Genomic DNA, 16,280 nt, shown 5'->3' with positions numbered 1-16,280 from the left:
AAAACCCTTTTAAAACCATTTTTGTTCTGTTACCAGTCTACCTATAGTTTGCTCAGTTGTTCATAGTTTTAAAGTGAGTAAACCATTTTTTAACTGTCATTTTTTTATAGTGTCTCCTTGTTTGTCACCGAAAGTGTTTGGAAAATTTAGTCATCATTTGTGGTCATCAGAAACTTCCGGGGAAAATACACTTATTTGGAGCAGAATTCACACAAGTTGCGAAAAAGGAACCAGATGGCATCCCGTTTATACTCAAAATATGTGCCTCAGAGATTGAAAATAGAGCTTTGTGTCTACAGGTACATTTTAACTCTTAAAATTAAGTTTAAAAATACAAATGCCTGTGTGATTTGTTCTAATGATGAGACAATGCTCTAAGTTTTTAATAAGTAACTGAATTTATTCAGATTTTTAAAAATATTACCTCATTTGGCCCTAGTTTTTTCCTAAATTATTAACAAAAATTGAAGTAGATACATCAGATATATGTAGATATCTGCGTTTAGCCATTTGTACTAAAGGAGAATTTTGCCAAATTTTTCCATTTTCTTCTCAAGGGAATTTATCGTGTATGTGGAAACAAAATAAAAACTGAAAAGCTGTGTCAAGCCTTGGAAAATGGAATGCACTTGGTAGACATTTCAGAATTTAGTTCACATGACATCTGTGATGTCTTGAAATTATACCTTCGACAGGTAAAGTTTTTACCCTTGTTACATACCATTAAATAGAAAAGAGCAAAAAATACGATCTGTATTTTGCTGATAACATTTGCTACAGATATATTTTCATTGACATAGACCACATCATATATCTCTAATTGTTGTTGCAGATCAAAGAGTATATGAAATACATGTACAGTTTAAATAGCAATAATAATAAAAACACTCATTTCCCACACATAGCTTAAGGAAGTAGAACATTCCATTACTTTATTGTAGGCTCCCATGTGCCCTTCTCCAATTAGAGCTCTCAACTCCACCCCAGTGATCTTTTTTTTTTTTAAGATTTTATTTATTCATGAGAGACACACACACACACACAGAGGCAGAGACACAGGCAGAGGGAGAAGCAGGCTCCATGCAGGGAGCCCAACATGGGACTCGATCCCAGATCTCCAGGATCACGCCCTGGGCCAAAGGCAGCACTAAACTGCTGAGCCACCCGGGCTGCCCCCGGTGATCTTTTCTAACCATGTTAATACCTCCTTCTCTTTTCTTAATAGTTTTAATACCTGTTGTATGTTCCTAAACAATGTATCGTTAAGTTTTAGGTGAGAGGAAAGCATCAATCTAGCTATGTATGAAAAGGCCATTATTCACACCATTAGTGAAGGATTCAGTAAATTGAACAGTGTCTGAGTCATAGTCCGGTTTTACCTTCAGTGATATTCAAATACAGCTATTGTGGGAGGTCAGTGGGTAAGATCATGAATGCATCCTGGGATCATGAAATTTGGGGCATCCTACAGGGCTTTTGTATAAGCTGGGTACTGGAAATTCAGTGGAATATGATCAGGAGTGGGCTGCTCTGTATTTTCTCTTTCTGTATGCACTGTTGTACTTGGGACTTTAAAGGAGTAGATCCAAAAAAACCCACTGCTGTGGGGTGAAGCAGTAATCAGCCCTAGTGGATTTAGGCAACAGCTCCTGGGTAGGTTGCAGGAACAGTCAGAACATTGCCCTGCTGAACCAAATACAGAAAATATCTGGGTCAAGCCCAGCTGCATTCTGTCCTTGGGTTAAAATGAAGAGACAGTCACAGAGAGCAGAGCATTAATGATCCTCAACATGTCCATCTCTGGAGTTCTGTTCAGCATCTGGATCCTTTTTAATATTGTGAATAGCTGTCATCCTGGGCTCTCCCTTCCCCACTGTCTTTTTTCTTCTGAGGAAACACCTGTCTTCTGTGTCATGTCTTCCCATCTGTGGTTTATGTTCCTGTTTTGGTTGTGACCATCCTTGAACAAGGTGGAGTAAGAGTAAATTTATTTATCTGTAAATGTCTTTATTCTACTCTCTTCAATGGGATGGAAGAGTGTGGCTACTGTGGAAGGTTATGGTATTGTAGGCTGGAAATTATTTTTCTTGAGAATTTTGAAGGCATTTTTTACTATTCTCTTTGAAGTGTGAATTCTTTCCCATTTCTGACTCTTTGTGTGATGAGGCCTATTGTTTGCTCTCTGAAAGCTTAAAGAATCTTTTTTTTTTCTCAAGAACCCCATTGTTTTAAAATTTCACAGTGTATGTGTTGATGTGGGTGTATTCTCATCTGTCATTTCAGGTACTCCACAAGCACTGTCCTCCTTGGCCTTCTGTTCTTAGAGCTTTTATTTTGTTGCTCATTTCCTCCTCTCTACTTTCTCTGTATTTTCTTTCTGGAAATGTGTGTACCGGGGAGCTTGTACTGGTTCTCTAGTTCCCTCATCTTTTGTCTATTACTCATTTTGTTTTGTTTTCTTGGTTTTCTAAGAGATTTCCTCAGTTGGTATTGTTTTATTTTGTTTTTGTAAGTAGGCTCCATGCCCAGCATGGGACCCAACATGGGATTCAAACCCCACATCTGCAAGATCATGACCCAAGCTGAAACCAAGAGTCAGACACTTAACTGACTGAGCCACCCAGGCGCCCTGAGATTTCCTTAGTTTTATCTTCTACATGTACCATAATCTATTTCCATTTCTGAGATATTTCAATTTCCAAGAATTTGGTTCTCTGTTCCTATTACAGCATCCTTTTTTAATGAATGTAATATCCTATATATCTGAGATATTCATCACTTTTTTCTAAGCAAAGAATCCTTTTAGCTTCTTACACTTTTCAATAGGAATATGTGAGCCCTATATATATAATGTTAAATTCTCTAGGAGCCACATAAAAAGAAACAGGTGACGTTAATATTTAACATACTGAAATATCATCTGAATATCTAGTCAATATTTTTAAATTATTAGTGGGATATTTTTGTTTTTGTGTTTTGGTTTTGTTTGAAAGGAGGTTTTGAAATCTGGTGTGTATTTTTCATGTAGAGCACATGTCAGTTTGAAATGGCCACATTTCAAGTGCTCAGTAGCCATATGTGACCAGTGACTTACCATATTGTCAGCACAGCTCTAGACTTTCAATTGGTTTTGTTTCCATTTATTTTTATTTCAGTGTTTCATGGTTGTCTGCATAAAATGAAAGAGTTGGGAATTGAAATCTCTTTGGAAGCTTTTGAATACATGAAGGTTTTAAAGATTTTGAGCTTTAGTGTGATCTCAGAGGGCTATTTGGGAAACACCTGCTGTCTGTATCTCTAGGTCTCTGCTCTGAGGCTTGGCAGATACCCAGAGAATGATCTTTCCCTGCCTATAGGTGTGATGCCAGAACTCTGTGAGCCACATTGGGTAAGAAGGCTCCAGGATCTGTGACTAAGCATGCATACAGTGACTAAATCCCTATTTTTTAAGTAGTTGCCCACCTGTTTGTGCTTGACATTGCCCATCCAGAGGCCCTCTCTCTTACATGGTGCAGAGAAGAAATCCCCACACTTCTAGGGAAGAAGTTGCTCAGAAGCATGGAATGGAGATGGGGTCTGGAGATCTAATACTTCTTAAATAGCCCACAGTCCTCCAGGATCAGAGTACCTAGTGCTGACAGTCCCTGGGTCTCCTATAGATTGTGTTGGTTCTCATCTTGGAATTTCAGCTTTCTCTGGACTACTAAATTGTTACTTATTTATCTGCTCTTCAGCAGTAAAATGTTGCTTTTATCACCATTCCTACTCTCCTAGTCTGGTAGGCTTAACTATGTTTCAGTGTGGTTGCCAAAGGGAAGGAAACTAGGTACAAATGTTGGATCCTCCATGTTAGCCCAGGAAACTTGTTTCTTTACAGGATTTTCACATTTTGCAGAATTCTCAGCTGAGAAATGGAGACAAAGTACCTCTGAATGTTAATCTCACAGTGAATCATTCTTTGTCTCTTCTAGGCAGTCAGGGAGAGGAAATAAATGGGGTCCAATACTATTCCATCTCAAGAAAACTAGGAGACAGGGCAGCCTGGGTGGCTCAGCAGTTTAACGCCAGCAGTTTAACGCCACACCAGGGTGTGATCCTGGAGACCCGGGATCGAGTCCCATGTCGGGCTCCTGGGATGGAGCCTGCTTCTTCCTCTGCCTGTGTCTCTGCCTCTCAATCTCTCTCTCTCTCTCTCTCTCTCTCTCTCTCTCTCTCTCTCTGTCTCCCATGAATAAATAAATAAAATCTGTAAAAAAAAAAAAAATACTAGGAGACAAACACTTTAGTGTGGGGAGCCATGCTCAGTTCTTATAGTACTAGAGAGTGGCCTTCATTTTACTCATATATGGGAAATCTGAAGCCTCAAGAGGTTGAGTGAACTCCTTCAGATCCCAGAGTTAGTAGAGGCAGAAATTAATCTCAAGGTTTCCCTTCTCTGAAACTGGAGAAGTGGGTGCCTACCTCACCATAGATAATACAGGACACCAGCTAGCCAGGGTTCCGCTGTTTCCATTCAAAGTGGAAACATTGAAATCACTGAAGGCAGTAGAGAGATCAAGGTGGCATTGCCCTTGGTAAGAGAGGAACTTTTTCTTTAACATACTTACGGCAATTCGAGTTGTATTTAAAAATTAGATAAAGGGATCCCTGGGTGGCACAGCGGTTTAGCGCCTGCCTTTGGCCCAGGGCGTGATCCTGGAGACCCGGGATCGAATCCCACATCGGGCTCCTGGTGCATGGAGCCTGCTTCTCCCTCTGCCTGTGTCTCTGCCTCTCTCTCTCTCTCTCTCTCTCTCTCTCTCTATCATAATATATATATATATATATATATATATATATATATAAATAAATAAAAATTAGATAAGTGTTGACAGTGTCTCTCTTATAAGTTATATTGTCTTATGCTAATCTTTACTCTAGCCAAAGTAAAACAAAGGGACCCTATAGTATTTTGTTCTCTGCCTACCCCATACCAGTAAAATTCAGAATAGAAGCCTTTTCTGGTTAATATTACTGGGCTTGTTTTAATAAAACAGTTGAAGATCATACTAACTTTGTGGCAGTCATGAATGTAATTGGTATAGGATATATGGCAGGGTTTTAAAATCCCATCATGCAGTCTTAAATTTTAAAACATTTTATTATCATTTACCTCATTTTTTTCTCATTTTTAATATAGATATAATTTGGTGATGATGTCAGATTCACTTTATAGATCACATCAGTAACAAATATGTGTACATTTCTAAATGTGGATTGACCTTAAGTCTTGTTAATCTGAAGGGACATGGTAAATCCATCAGCTATTCATTAAATTATTAACAGGGGAAAAATGGACAGATTGATATTCCTAATGTGATTTTATTTCTTTAGCTCCCAGAGCCATTCATTTTATTCCGCTTGTACAAGGAATTTATAGACCTTGCAAAAGAGATCCAACATGTAAATGAAGAACAGGAGTCAAAAAAGGATAACCCTGAGGACAAAAAATGGCCGAGTACATGTATAGAAATAAACAGAATTCTTATAAAAAGCAAAGACCTTCTAAGACAACTGCCAGTATCAAATTTTAATAGTCTTCATTACCTCATAGTTCATCTTAAGCGGTAAGAATTTTAAATAAGCATTCATTAGTGGGTGGATAATTGGTTTTTTTGTTTTGCTTTTTTGATTTTTTTAAATTGTGATAAAATACATATAATATAAATTTATCATCTTACCCATTTTTTAAAATTATTTTTTAAAGATTTATTTAAAGAGTGGGTGGGGGGAGGAGCAGAGGGAGAGAGAATTCCCAAGCAGACTCCGTGCTGAGCGTGGGGCCCGATACGGAGTTTAGTCCCACAACCCTGAGATCATGACAGAGCCAAAACCAAGAGTTGGATACTTAACCAACTGCACCTCCCAGACACTCCCATTTAACCACTTTTAAGTGTATAGTTCAGTAGTATTAAGTACATTGATATTGTCATATTTTAAAATGAATGTTGTATTTCTAATATGTGTTAGGGAAAAAGAGACCTTGAATATTATATTCTCGCAGCTAACATCTTCCCCTCAGATGCCTCTTCTGTGCCATGCTCTGGCTGGGGAAATAAGGATGCAAATGTAAGGTTTCGGTCACCCATGGTGCTTGTCAGCTTGAGGGTGGACCTGCAGACAAGTGCAGTGCAGCATCATTCCTCTTCTACCAGAGCCAGCCTGACATGCAGAGGAAGATGAGGGGTTGGAGAGATCATGAATCAGGGAAGGTAGCCTGAGCCAGATTTGAAGAACTAGCTGGTGGCTTAGTGACAATGTCCAAAAGAGCATTCCAGGTAGAGGGTAACAGACACAGAGACATGAGATAATTTTGCTTTGGGGAAGTATAGGTAGTTTGGTTAGGCTAGGACATAGCAAGCAGTAGCTTGAAGTGAGCTCAGCAGAAGTTTGATAAGGAAGGTCATACATACCTGCCAGAGGAGTTGACTGTCTTCCTTCTGTACCCACTAAAGAATTTTGAGCCAGGAATTTAACATGTTTAGATTTGCTTGTTACATCTTTCTGGCAGCAATATGGAGAATGGGTTGGAGGGGCTCCTTTACTGCAATTCAGAACTTCTTAGGTAGTCATAGAAATAAAAGGGGCGGAGAGCTTGAAATAAGGCCAGAGCATTGGGAGTGGCAATCCAGCAGAAAGATCTTTAGGAGGCAGAATCAGCTTGACTTGAAGACTAGCTGTGGCAATGAGAGAGAAATCGACAATGATGTTTCCGTTTCCAGCATAAGTACCTGGAAGGATGTGCTATATGTACTAAGATAGGAGCAGCTCCTTGTTTTTTGCTTTTGTTTTTCTGCTGATAAAACTTTAGTAGTTCCTTCTATTTACTTAAATTGTATCCTAATACTGTGAAACCCAATTCATTATGTGGTCAGTATCTAATCAAACAAATATATCCTTTCTCTAGACTTCTACAACCCATTTTTCCTCCACCCTTCCCAACCCGTAGTAAACTACCACCAAGGAAATCTAATAGGCAAATCTCATATGGCTTTATGTTTTCTACTTTCCAGAGTTGTAGATCACGCAGAAGAAAACAAAATGAACTCCAAAAACTTGGGGGTGATATTTGGACCAAGTCTCATTAGGCCGAGGCCCACAACAGCTCCTGTCACCATCTCCTCTCTTGCTGAATACTCAAACCAAGCACGGTTGGTAGAGTTCCTCATCACTTACTCACAGAAGATCTTCGATGGGTCCCTGCAGCCACAAGATGTAGTCGTGTGTAGTACAGGTGGTGTGGCACCTCACGTTGATCAAGGGTGTCTTCCAAAGCCCCTATTATCACCAGAAGAAAGAGACCCAGAACATCCTACAAAGTCACTATTTTTCTCTGCAAAAGAAGTGAGTTTTGACCTTTGTAATGTTTGTTAGTGAGCTAAAAATCTTCAAATTGAGGTGTTTTACTTCTTCAAACTTAAAAATTCTCCTCTATCAACAGGATATGCATACTGTAGATAGTGAAACCAAAATTTTTGAGCCAGCTACATCATTTGAGGAATCGGAACGAAAGCAAAATATATTAGAAAAATGTGATACATGTCTCATTGGTAAGTGGCCATGTAAAATACATGTTTGCTGACTTAAAACTGTGCCGGTAAACCTTACCTAAAAGTTAAAATGAGTGAAGTTGAGAGAAACCAGAGAGAGAAGCTTCTTTAGAAAATGAATCTTTACTGGCCATTAAAAAATTGCTGTTTACTGTGCCTTACATTTATGAATGTCATTCTTTACAATACTTTTTCTTATAATAAGACACCTTGGAATTCATAGATATTTTTGTTGTCTTTCTGAAAAAAACTCTTTTTCATTTTTGCCATCAATTAAAGTCAAGGCAAAAATGTTTTCAGCAGTATGAATTATCATACAATCTGTTACTATGAATCATTGTATTGACCTAACTGTTCATAACAAGTCAACTAGGCTCCTAAAATTAAAAAAATTTAGACTCCTATAACTCCTAACACTTTTTTTCAGATGCTTTTTACCTGTCACCTTTCACACATTAAGCACAAATACGTCTGTTTTAGCTTCTTGACTGCATTTTATTCACTGTATGATAATTTTAGTTGAAAGGATTAGTAGCTGTCATGTTGGCAAAAAGGTTTCCATTTGTTACTAATGCTACATATCATTAGAGCTAAATTCCAATTTTTAAAAATGTCATGATATATATTAAGATTGATGTGTAGTCCTGTATCAGTGGTCATAACCTGACAGGATCTAAAAAGTAAGGGAGCTAGCATTCATGTAACCATCTACTTGCTCATTGCTAAGCACTGTGTTTGTTTGTTTGTTTGTTTTCATTTATCTGATTTGATCTTCATAAGAGTTCTGTGCTATAAAGTCAGTAGTATCAGCCCCATTCGACTCATAGCTGAATACTCTTGACAGCAGTTAAATAATGTCAAACGCCATTGTTGACATTGTTCAGTCAGTATTTGAAGTTATAGTTGTGCTCATTTCACTATCTCATGATCTAGGTAAGGCTCCCAATTGGGAAGAGTAATTATAATAAGTGTCATTTTTTTGAGAGCCTGTTATATACCAGATAACTGTGAGCACTTTCCATGGTTAGACCATTTAGGCCACACATCATCCAGAAACAGCTGGGATGTTTTTTGACAGATGCACAGTGACATTGCCTCACCCAGTGCAAAAGTGGTAGAACTGAGCTACACCCAGCGATCAGGCTTCCGACTCTGCACTCTTACCCATTCCACTAGGAGTGTGACCCTTGGAACCTTAGGGATGTGCTTTGGTTGGGGGCTGTCGCCCGACCACAACCAGTCAGTTCCATAGAGTGGTCCACACGTGCGGGGAAGGACCCCCCCCTTGGGAAAGCTAACCCAGAGGGCATCGCCCTGGAAGCCCAGGGGAGAGAGGCCCATGGGGTCAGGTGAGGAAGAAGGTCAGAGGAAATGAAGACTGACAGGTGGTTCTGATGGCCTCCTGTCTGCAGACCTCTGCCCAAAGCTTTGGGACAGGGACCCGGCAACAGGGAGAAGGACTGCATGCTGTGCTCAGGGCAGCTCAAGTTCCAAACCAGGATGGGGCCGAGGCACACACATGTTGGATTTTTTCCAGCAGGAGAGGGGAGCCTGAGCAGAGGGCTAGCATTTTCCAGGAACGAGATTTTTTTAGGGGAGACACTGCACGAAGGGACAAGGTTTGAAGGAGCTCAGGGTTCTAGCTTCAGAAAGCCTGGACCATGGGTCCAGGCTTGAGAGGAAAGAGAAGAAAGGAAACCTGGGAGTCGACAATCCGTGGGGAGAATGGTGTTCTTTACTGAAAACAGAACCATTCATCCTGGATTGGACAGGATGAATGTTACAGCATGTTTATTAGTTGATCAGATAAGAAGGCATCTAAGGCATTTAATAGGATATGTTCTCACTGTGGGTTGAACGTAACTGAAAATAGCAGGTGGACTGAGTTGGCAAGAGCCTTGGGACTGAGGGCATACCTGCATTTGGTTGGTGTGTAAATTGGTGTAGCTTTTCTGAGGTTGATTTACCAATACCTACTGAAATTGTGACACTCCTTTCACCTCACAAATACTTGTTTACACGCAGCACATTTTTTTTGGAAAAGTTATTTCAGCAAATATTTTCTTACCAACCTGCAGTGGATTTTGTAGCTGTTTATTATATTGATTTAAATAAATATAAAATTCTAACATTTTTATTTCAAGTGCACCTTTAGTACTTTATGAGCATTTAACTTCTCTGCATAGATTACTGAGAATAACTTGGAAGAATATATAAGACTCTTGTTAGCCACATGCTATGAAGTTGGATTTTTAAATAAATCTTTTCCTTTTTTAGACAACAAAGTGGGTTTGCTTGCAGACCAAGAACCTGAATCAGTATCACAAAAGATGGAAGATGTCTATAAAACTTCTAAGCTACTTACTCTGAAATCAGATAGGGAAACAAACAGTGTTGAGAGGCACGTTCCAAGGACCAAGGTTAGGCCTGCAAGTTTGCCTGTAGATAGACTACTACTTCTCGCAAGCCCTCCAAATGAGAGAAATGTCAGAAATATGGGAAATGTAAATTCAGACAAGTTTTGCAGGAATCTTGCCTTTGAAGGAGTTAACAGGAAAGATACTCCTACTATTGTCTATTCTAAATTGGATGGCTTTGACCAGCAAACTCTACAAAAACCGCGGGAGAAACAGTTTGAACAAAACGGCCTCAGTGCAAAGACCGTAGTAACTGGGTCCAACGCACTCCAGGAAAGAGGAGGAACCACGAGCATCAGGATTGGTGGGGACCACCCAGCCAGTGTCCCGCAGCCCAGTAAGCCATACTCAGAACCAGCCAGGGCAGCGAGACAGGTGTCCGAGAGACGGTCCTCTGACTCCTGCCCTCCCGCTCCTGTCAGAGCACCTAGAACACTGCAGCCCCAGCACTGGACAACATTTTACAAACCGCGTGCTCCCGCAGGTGGTGTGCGAGGGGATGAGGAGAAGCCCACAGCGCCCTCCCCAGCACCACCCCCTGGCCCAGCCCCCGCCCCCCAGGGACACCTGCTAAAAACAGGTTCTGACTCTGAAACTGCGCCCGCTGCCTCCACGCAGCCCACCGGGAAGCCGAAAGAGCACGCTGAGCAGCGGGACTTGCCCGACGTGCCTCCGGCGTGTCAGAGACCAAGGCTAAAACGAATGCAACAGTTTGAAGACCTTGAAGATGAAATCCCACAGTTTGTGTAGGGTTGTCAGAATCCAGCTTTTCTTCGTTGTTGCTTTGTTTCATGGTGTTGTGTTTGTTTCGTGAAAGAAACTTCTGACAGGGCCCCTTCTGTATAGTATTGCCACATCATGGGTTTTGCTTTTTGTCGTCGTATCATGTTCTACTGTGTTGGTTATATTGAATGGTAGAGTGTTTTGCTAGGGCCCCATCTGTGCCTCACTGGAATTCCCTGTATTTTTAAAGTTGTGAATAAATAGGTGGACTCATGTTTTTTAAAGTTTAGTTGATTTTTCCCATAACGTGGTCCATTTAAATGCATCCCTAATATATGATATAGTTCTCAACTAATAGGTGCAGTTGGGGAAAATCAGCTTTATTTTTTGAAGTGAAACTACATTGCTTATTTATAAAAGGACTATTTCTGAATGCAAGTGCCTGAAAGATCTTTGTCTGGTATGATTGATTGTTTTATTCACACAATTTTACAGTGCGTCTTTCACCATTTTTATGGTATATATGTAACCTTTTATTTTTCAGTTGGCAGTTTTAATACTTACATAATGACCAAAAGGCTTGCAAGTCTCTATTTAATTTCATTTTAATTAATTGCCAGATTTTCTATGTGGTAGTCCGTTAAGACTTGTACAAAGAAAGTGCACTTAAACTTTTCTAAATTACATAGTTTATGTCGTATTTGGCTCTAGATGGTTTTATGACACATTCAATATTTTTTTTCACCGCTTGGCTTTGTTCTACATAAACTACTGTTGTTCAACAGTTCTGAACCTTTGGGTATTTTATATAATGATCCAAAAATGTTTTAAGATTCAAGTGCATTTCCTCTTCATATTATCTGGGTTTTTTTTTTTTAAAACCACTCCTTTGGTATGAAATGTTTTCACTTTTAAGTAATTTTATGTACTTTTTCTACCTGGATTTTTAACCATTGACAATGTATGTTTCATCCAAATCATGCAAAGATTTATTTAAGTTGATTCTAAGGGTATAGTTCGATAAGCATCATTGTTTGGAATTTGAGAGAAGATGTAGATGATTGGATGGATATATTTCATTTATAAAAGTCCCAGTTTTTAGAACTAGTGCAGTTCTGTGATTTTCTGGGTTCCATCATTTTGCCTAAAATAGGATATAAAAGGGACAGAAAAATTAAAATAGCCTCTTTTTCTATGTGTGAATTCTATTTGTAGTAAATACTTTTATATGACCATGTTATACTTGATAAAAATATATATTATATATATAATAACCTGTTAAATTATTTCAAGTTCTTGTGGCTTCTCTGAGATTATTGCCTCTTAGAGTATGAGACTTTGAGACTGGCTAGTGGTAACACTTGGGCTCATACATCCCTTGACTATAACATGGAATGCATTTTGTGGGAAGTTGCTATATAGCTGTATATGACATTAGGACTGGGGAGAAAAGAGTAACTCCTTTGTGCTAGAGCTTTAAGTCTTTATTGTACTGAATATAAAAGGATTGTATTACTATGAAACCCTAAAAGGAAAATAAGAGCCAACATTTCTTGAACCCTCTCTTGGTGCCATGAACTCTGCTAAATTCCTACATAAATGATTTCATTTCAAGTTCAGTTCACAGCAGCCTGTAATACGTAGGTAAGTATTTTACTATTCCTGTGTTACAGATAAGGAAACCAAGGCTTAGTTATGATGTGGTTTGCTTCCACAGGTTTAATAGTTGGAGTCAAGTCTCAAACACAGGGCTTTTGGATTTTGATGAGTAGTATTCTTAATGCCTGTGTTATTACTAGGTAATATCAGGTAATTAACAATAGAAAATACACCTTTAAATATCTTATTGTGGCAAAATATGTGTAACATAAAATTTACCATTTTAACCATTCTTAGGTGTCCAGTAGCATTAAGTACACTCTCAAATTGTTCTGCAACCATGACCAGAACTTTGTCATCATCCCATACTGAAACTTTGAAAATGTACTTTTAAACTCCTTCAGTTTTCTTTTAATGTATTGAGAAAACTGAGTTGAATCTATCATATGATCAGTTGGCTCTCTGTTTCCCCTCACTGTTAAACTTCACAAATGAGAATTCCACTTGGTCCTTTCTGTCTTTAAGGCTCTCTGGCATCCCATCCAGCTTAATCCATCAGTCTGTAGGTGCTTTCTAGTTCCCAGGGGGCATTGATCAAGTAACTCCTGAGCAGATGTTGCTATTTCTGGAGTACCCATGGCATACACTGTGCCCTGCTCTATCTACTTAGTAACATGGTGGCAATTCTTCCTAGGAAATTGTTTTATGACACATGGAAAGAATATGAGTTAAGGGAAAGGGCAGTAGTGGGGAGCACTCCTAGAGCTGCCAGAAAGGTTTGTGGGAAGCATCTTGTTCAAGTTAGCAAGAAGTCATTTGTGAAGAGTTGATCATGACTTTCTTTGATAGGCTTGTTTGACATGCTGAGGACTTAATCTATGAATATTTAGAATTACTTTTAGTGCACTTCAGGCAATGCATTTCTTTTGATATAGAGATGAAGAAGAGACGATCCCTGTGAAGGACTTGTCCAGAGATTTCAGAAGCTAATGAAGTCATACCTCCCTTCCTTGGGTGATTTAATTTAAAGATGATACTATAGTTACATTTTGCCCAGCTAACCTTGTATTATTACTTATAGTATTTGTACAACTATAAAAATCTCTTTAAATGGCAACCATGTATATTTTTATGGCAAGTTATTGTCAATATAATTCTCTGGGTTTTTCTTTCCTAGAGGCAGGAAATTGTTTTGATGTGATGATGTGATTATATATGTAGACAATTCAGTAATATCTGGAGCTTAGGAAAGTTGCCACATTCATATGCAAAAGTTGTATTCCTATATATCATCAACTGATAAAAAAAAATAAAAGTTTTTAGAAAGATCTCAATATTAGACTATCAATATTAGGCAATTTTAGACTATATCAAGAAGTATTTAAGGAGATTTTAGAAAAAAATGAATGTTCTATAAAAGTATGGATTGGAAGGCTCAATATTGTAAAGCTCTTCATTTACCTTCCTTTTTTTTTTTCAATTTAGTGTAGTCTTATCCAATATTGAACCAGTTTTGAACCATTTGAAAGTAAATTGCAGACATGATTCCCTGTTACCCCTAAAAATACTTTAATGATATTTCCTTAAAAGAACCACTCCTACATAACCACAGTCGTCACAGTGTGACGATAAAAATCAGGAGATTAGCATTGACGTGGGACATCTAATCCACAGAGAGCATTCAGATTTGCTGATTGCCCCAGTACTTTTCTCTGCTCCAGCATCGCTATGCAAGATCAAAAGTTGTCTTCTTTGATCTGGAACACTTTTTCAGTCTTTTCTTTCATGACCTTGATTTTTTTAAGACTGTAGGGCAGGTACTTGTAGCATGTCCCTCAGGGTTTATCTAATGATTAAATAAAATGATTAGAGTTCCTTGTGATTAGATTCAGGATATATATTTTTGTCAGGAATGATGTCCTATTCTCACTGTATCATACCTAGAGATACACAATGTCACATTGTCCCATTCTTGGTGATGTTAACATTGATCACTTGGTTAGGATAGTATCAGTTTTCACTATTTTAAAATTAATAAAAACTTTGTGAGGAGAGTCTTTGAGACTATATAAATGTTGTATTTCTCATCAAATTGTTACCATTTAACTTTGAGTCCATTGACACCTGTTACCTGAATCAGTTATCACTATTCTGGTTGCAAATGGTGAGTTCATCATTGCTAATGCTTTGGTTGATACTCTGTGAAGAAGAGCAGTCCCTTCATTCATTTGTTGATTCATTTATGTCAGTGTGGACTAATGGATTCCTATTATATTCAGTAAGTTGTAAAATATGTCTGTCATATATTTTGATACTGAACTTTTCCCACATTTGGTCTATGGGAGTCTCTATTCAAGCTTGCTTCTATGTCCTTTTGATATTTTGAGCTCTTCCTTATTTTTTGGCATAAGGTATCCCAAACTTACCTTGTACTTTTCCCAAGGATCCTTAGCTCCTTTAAATGGAAAATAGTATATGGAAACCAACATGAGAAGTGCTCATTGCTACTGAAAAGTCATTGATTGACTTGAATAAGTCATTGAATAAAGCCTTATTGGTGGGCAGATCAAAGAAATACATGTCTGGGGACACCTGGGTGGCTCAGATGGTTAAGCATCTGTCTTTAGCTCAGGTCATGATCCCAGGGTCCTGGGATCAACCCCCACATCAGGCTCACTGCTCTGTGGGGAGTCTGCTTCTCCCTCTGCCCCTCCCTCTTGTTCAAGCTTGCTCTCTGATCCCTACCTCTCTCAAATAAAATCTTTAAAATATATATATATGTGGGCAACCTGGTGGCTCAGCGGTTTGGCGCCGCCTTCGACCCAGGGTGTGATTTCGGAGACCCAGGATCAAGTCCCGCGTCGGGCTCCCTGCAAGGACCCTGCTTCTCCCTCTGCCAGTATCTCTGCCTCTATGTCTCTCATGCATAAATAAATAAAATCTTTAAAAAAATACATGTGTGTACACACACATACATACAGCTATATGTATTTCTGTATATACATATGTGTTGGAAACTTTGGGTTCATATTGATACTTTCAATCATAATTTAATACTTCAGGGTTTAATTCAGTATTTCCCTTTACATATTTGTAATTCCTTTCTCTCATAGTGAGAAATCTGGCTCCCATAACTCTAAATATATTATTTGCTTACTCTCTCTATATTCCAACTTCCTAATAATGCCAGCAGCTGCATTGGCCCACCTAGCTCCAAATATGTCAAATAAGTCCACCACTGCACTGCGCTGACAACACTACTCCCTAATATGCCAGTTGAAACCCTAGCCTCAACCACAACAAGGACCAGGCCAGCTGAACTTTGACCCTAGTGATGTCAGTCCTGACCCCACCATTCGATCCTGGGCCCTGGTCATCTGACTGAATCCTCCAACCCAACCAGAAAGGAGGGAAGGGACATTCATGATCTTTTGATAATGAGCAACTATTAAATATTTGTTTATTAAATTCACTAGGAAAAGTTTGCAAATGAATGGTAATACATATTTGTCAGAAATGTTTAAACATAGATGAATATATTTATTAAACTTGTAAATTATTTTAATGTCTCTTTTTTGTCTCAGCTCTAATACAAGTAATTTTTAGACATTAGCTTCCTGTAATAACTAAACCATATTACATGTTTTTTTAATGTCTTTACAATCAGTTTAATTACCCTAACATACTTCTCAGAGAACAGAGTGGACGAGATTGTTTTGTCCATGTTTTTGAGTTACAAATGTGAATAGACCAGGGAGCCTTTTCATTGTCTAGGGAGTGCTGACCAGTAAGTGAATGTGGCCCTGGGATAAAACTCAGGACGTGGGTCAAGTATGGTAAGATATTTACATTAGAGGCGCAGAGCCTGGAGTATTGTAATTGCTCCCTGCTAAATTAATGATCTGTATCTCATTTCACTTTACACCAGAAATTTGCTTTTTTGAGATCCACT

General features: G+C 38.7%; 1 protein-coding gene across 2 annotated transcripts in view; it reads left to right on the top strand.

Annotated features, from left to right (window-relative positions):
- The window catches only part of ARHGAP29 (Rho GTPase activating protein 29), a 65,996-nt gene extending 53,704 nt beyond the window's left edge, over nt 1-12,292 (top strand). For both annotated transcript variants that reach the window (XM_077905494.1, XM_077905495.1), the window contains 6 exons: nt 111-299; nt 558-695; nt 5,374-5,606; nt 7,053-7,383; nt 7,481-7,589; nt 9,867-12,292. In XM_077905494.1, the coding sequence (XP_077761620.1) occupies nt 111-299; nt 558-695; nt 5,374-5,606; nt 7,053-7,383; nt 7,481-7,589; nt 9,867-10,756 (1,890 nt within the window). In that variant the 3' untranslated portion in view covers nt 10,757-12,292. The remainder of the gene's footprint in view (nt 1-110; nt 300-557; nt 696-5,373; nt 5,607-7,052; nt 7,384-7,480; nt 7,590-9,866) is intronic.
- Nucleotides 12,293-16,280: the final 3,988 nt, after the last annotated feature.

This window comes from Canis aureus, chromosome 8 (assembly GCF_053574225.1).
Source record: "Canis aureus isolate CA01 chromosome 8, VMU_Caureus_v.1.0, whole genome shotgun sequence".
Taxonomy (NCBI): Eukaryota; Metazoa; Chordata; class Mammalia; order Carnivora; family Canidae; genus Canis; species Canis aureus.
The sequence above is the reverse complement of the archived record's forward strand: the minus strand, read 5'-3'. Positions and strand labels throughout refer to the sequence as shown.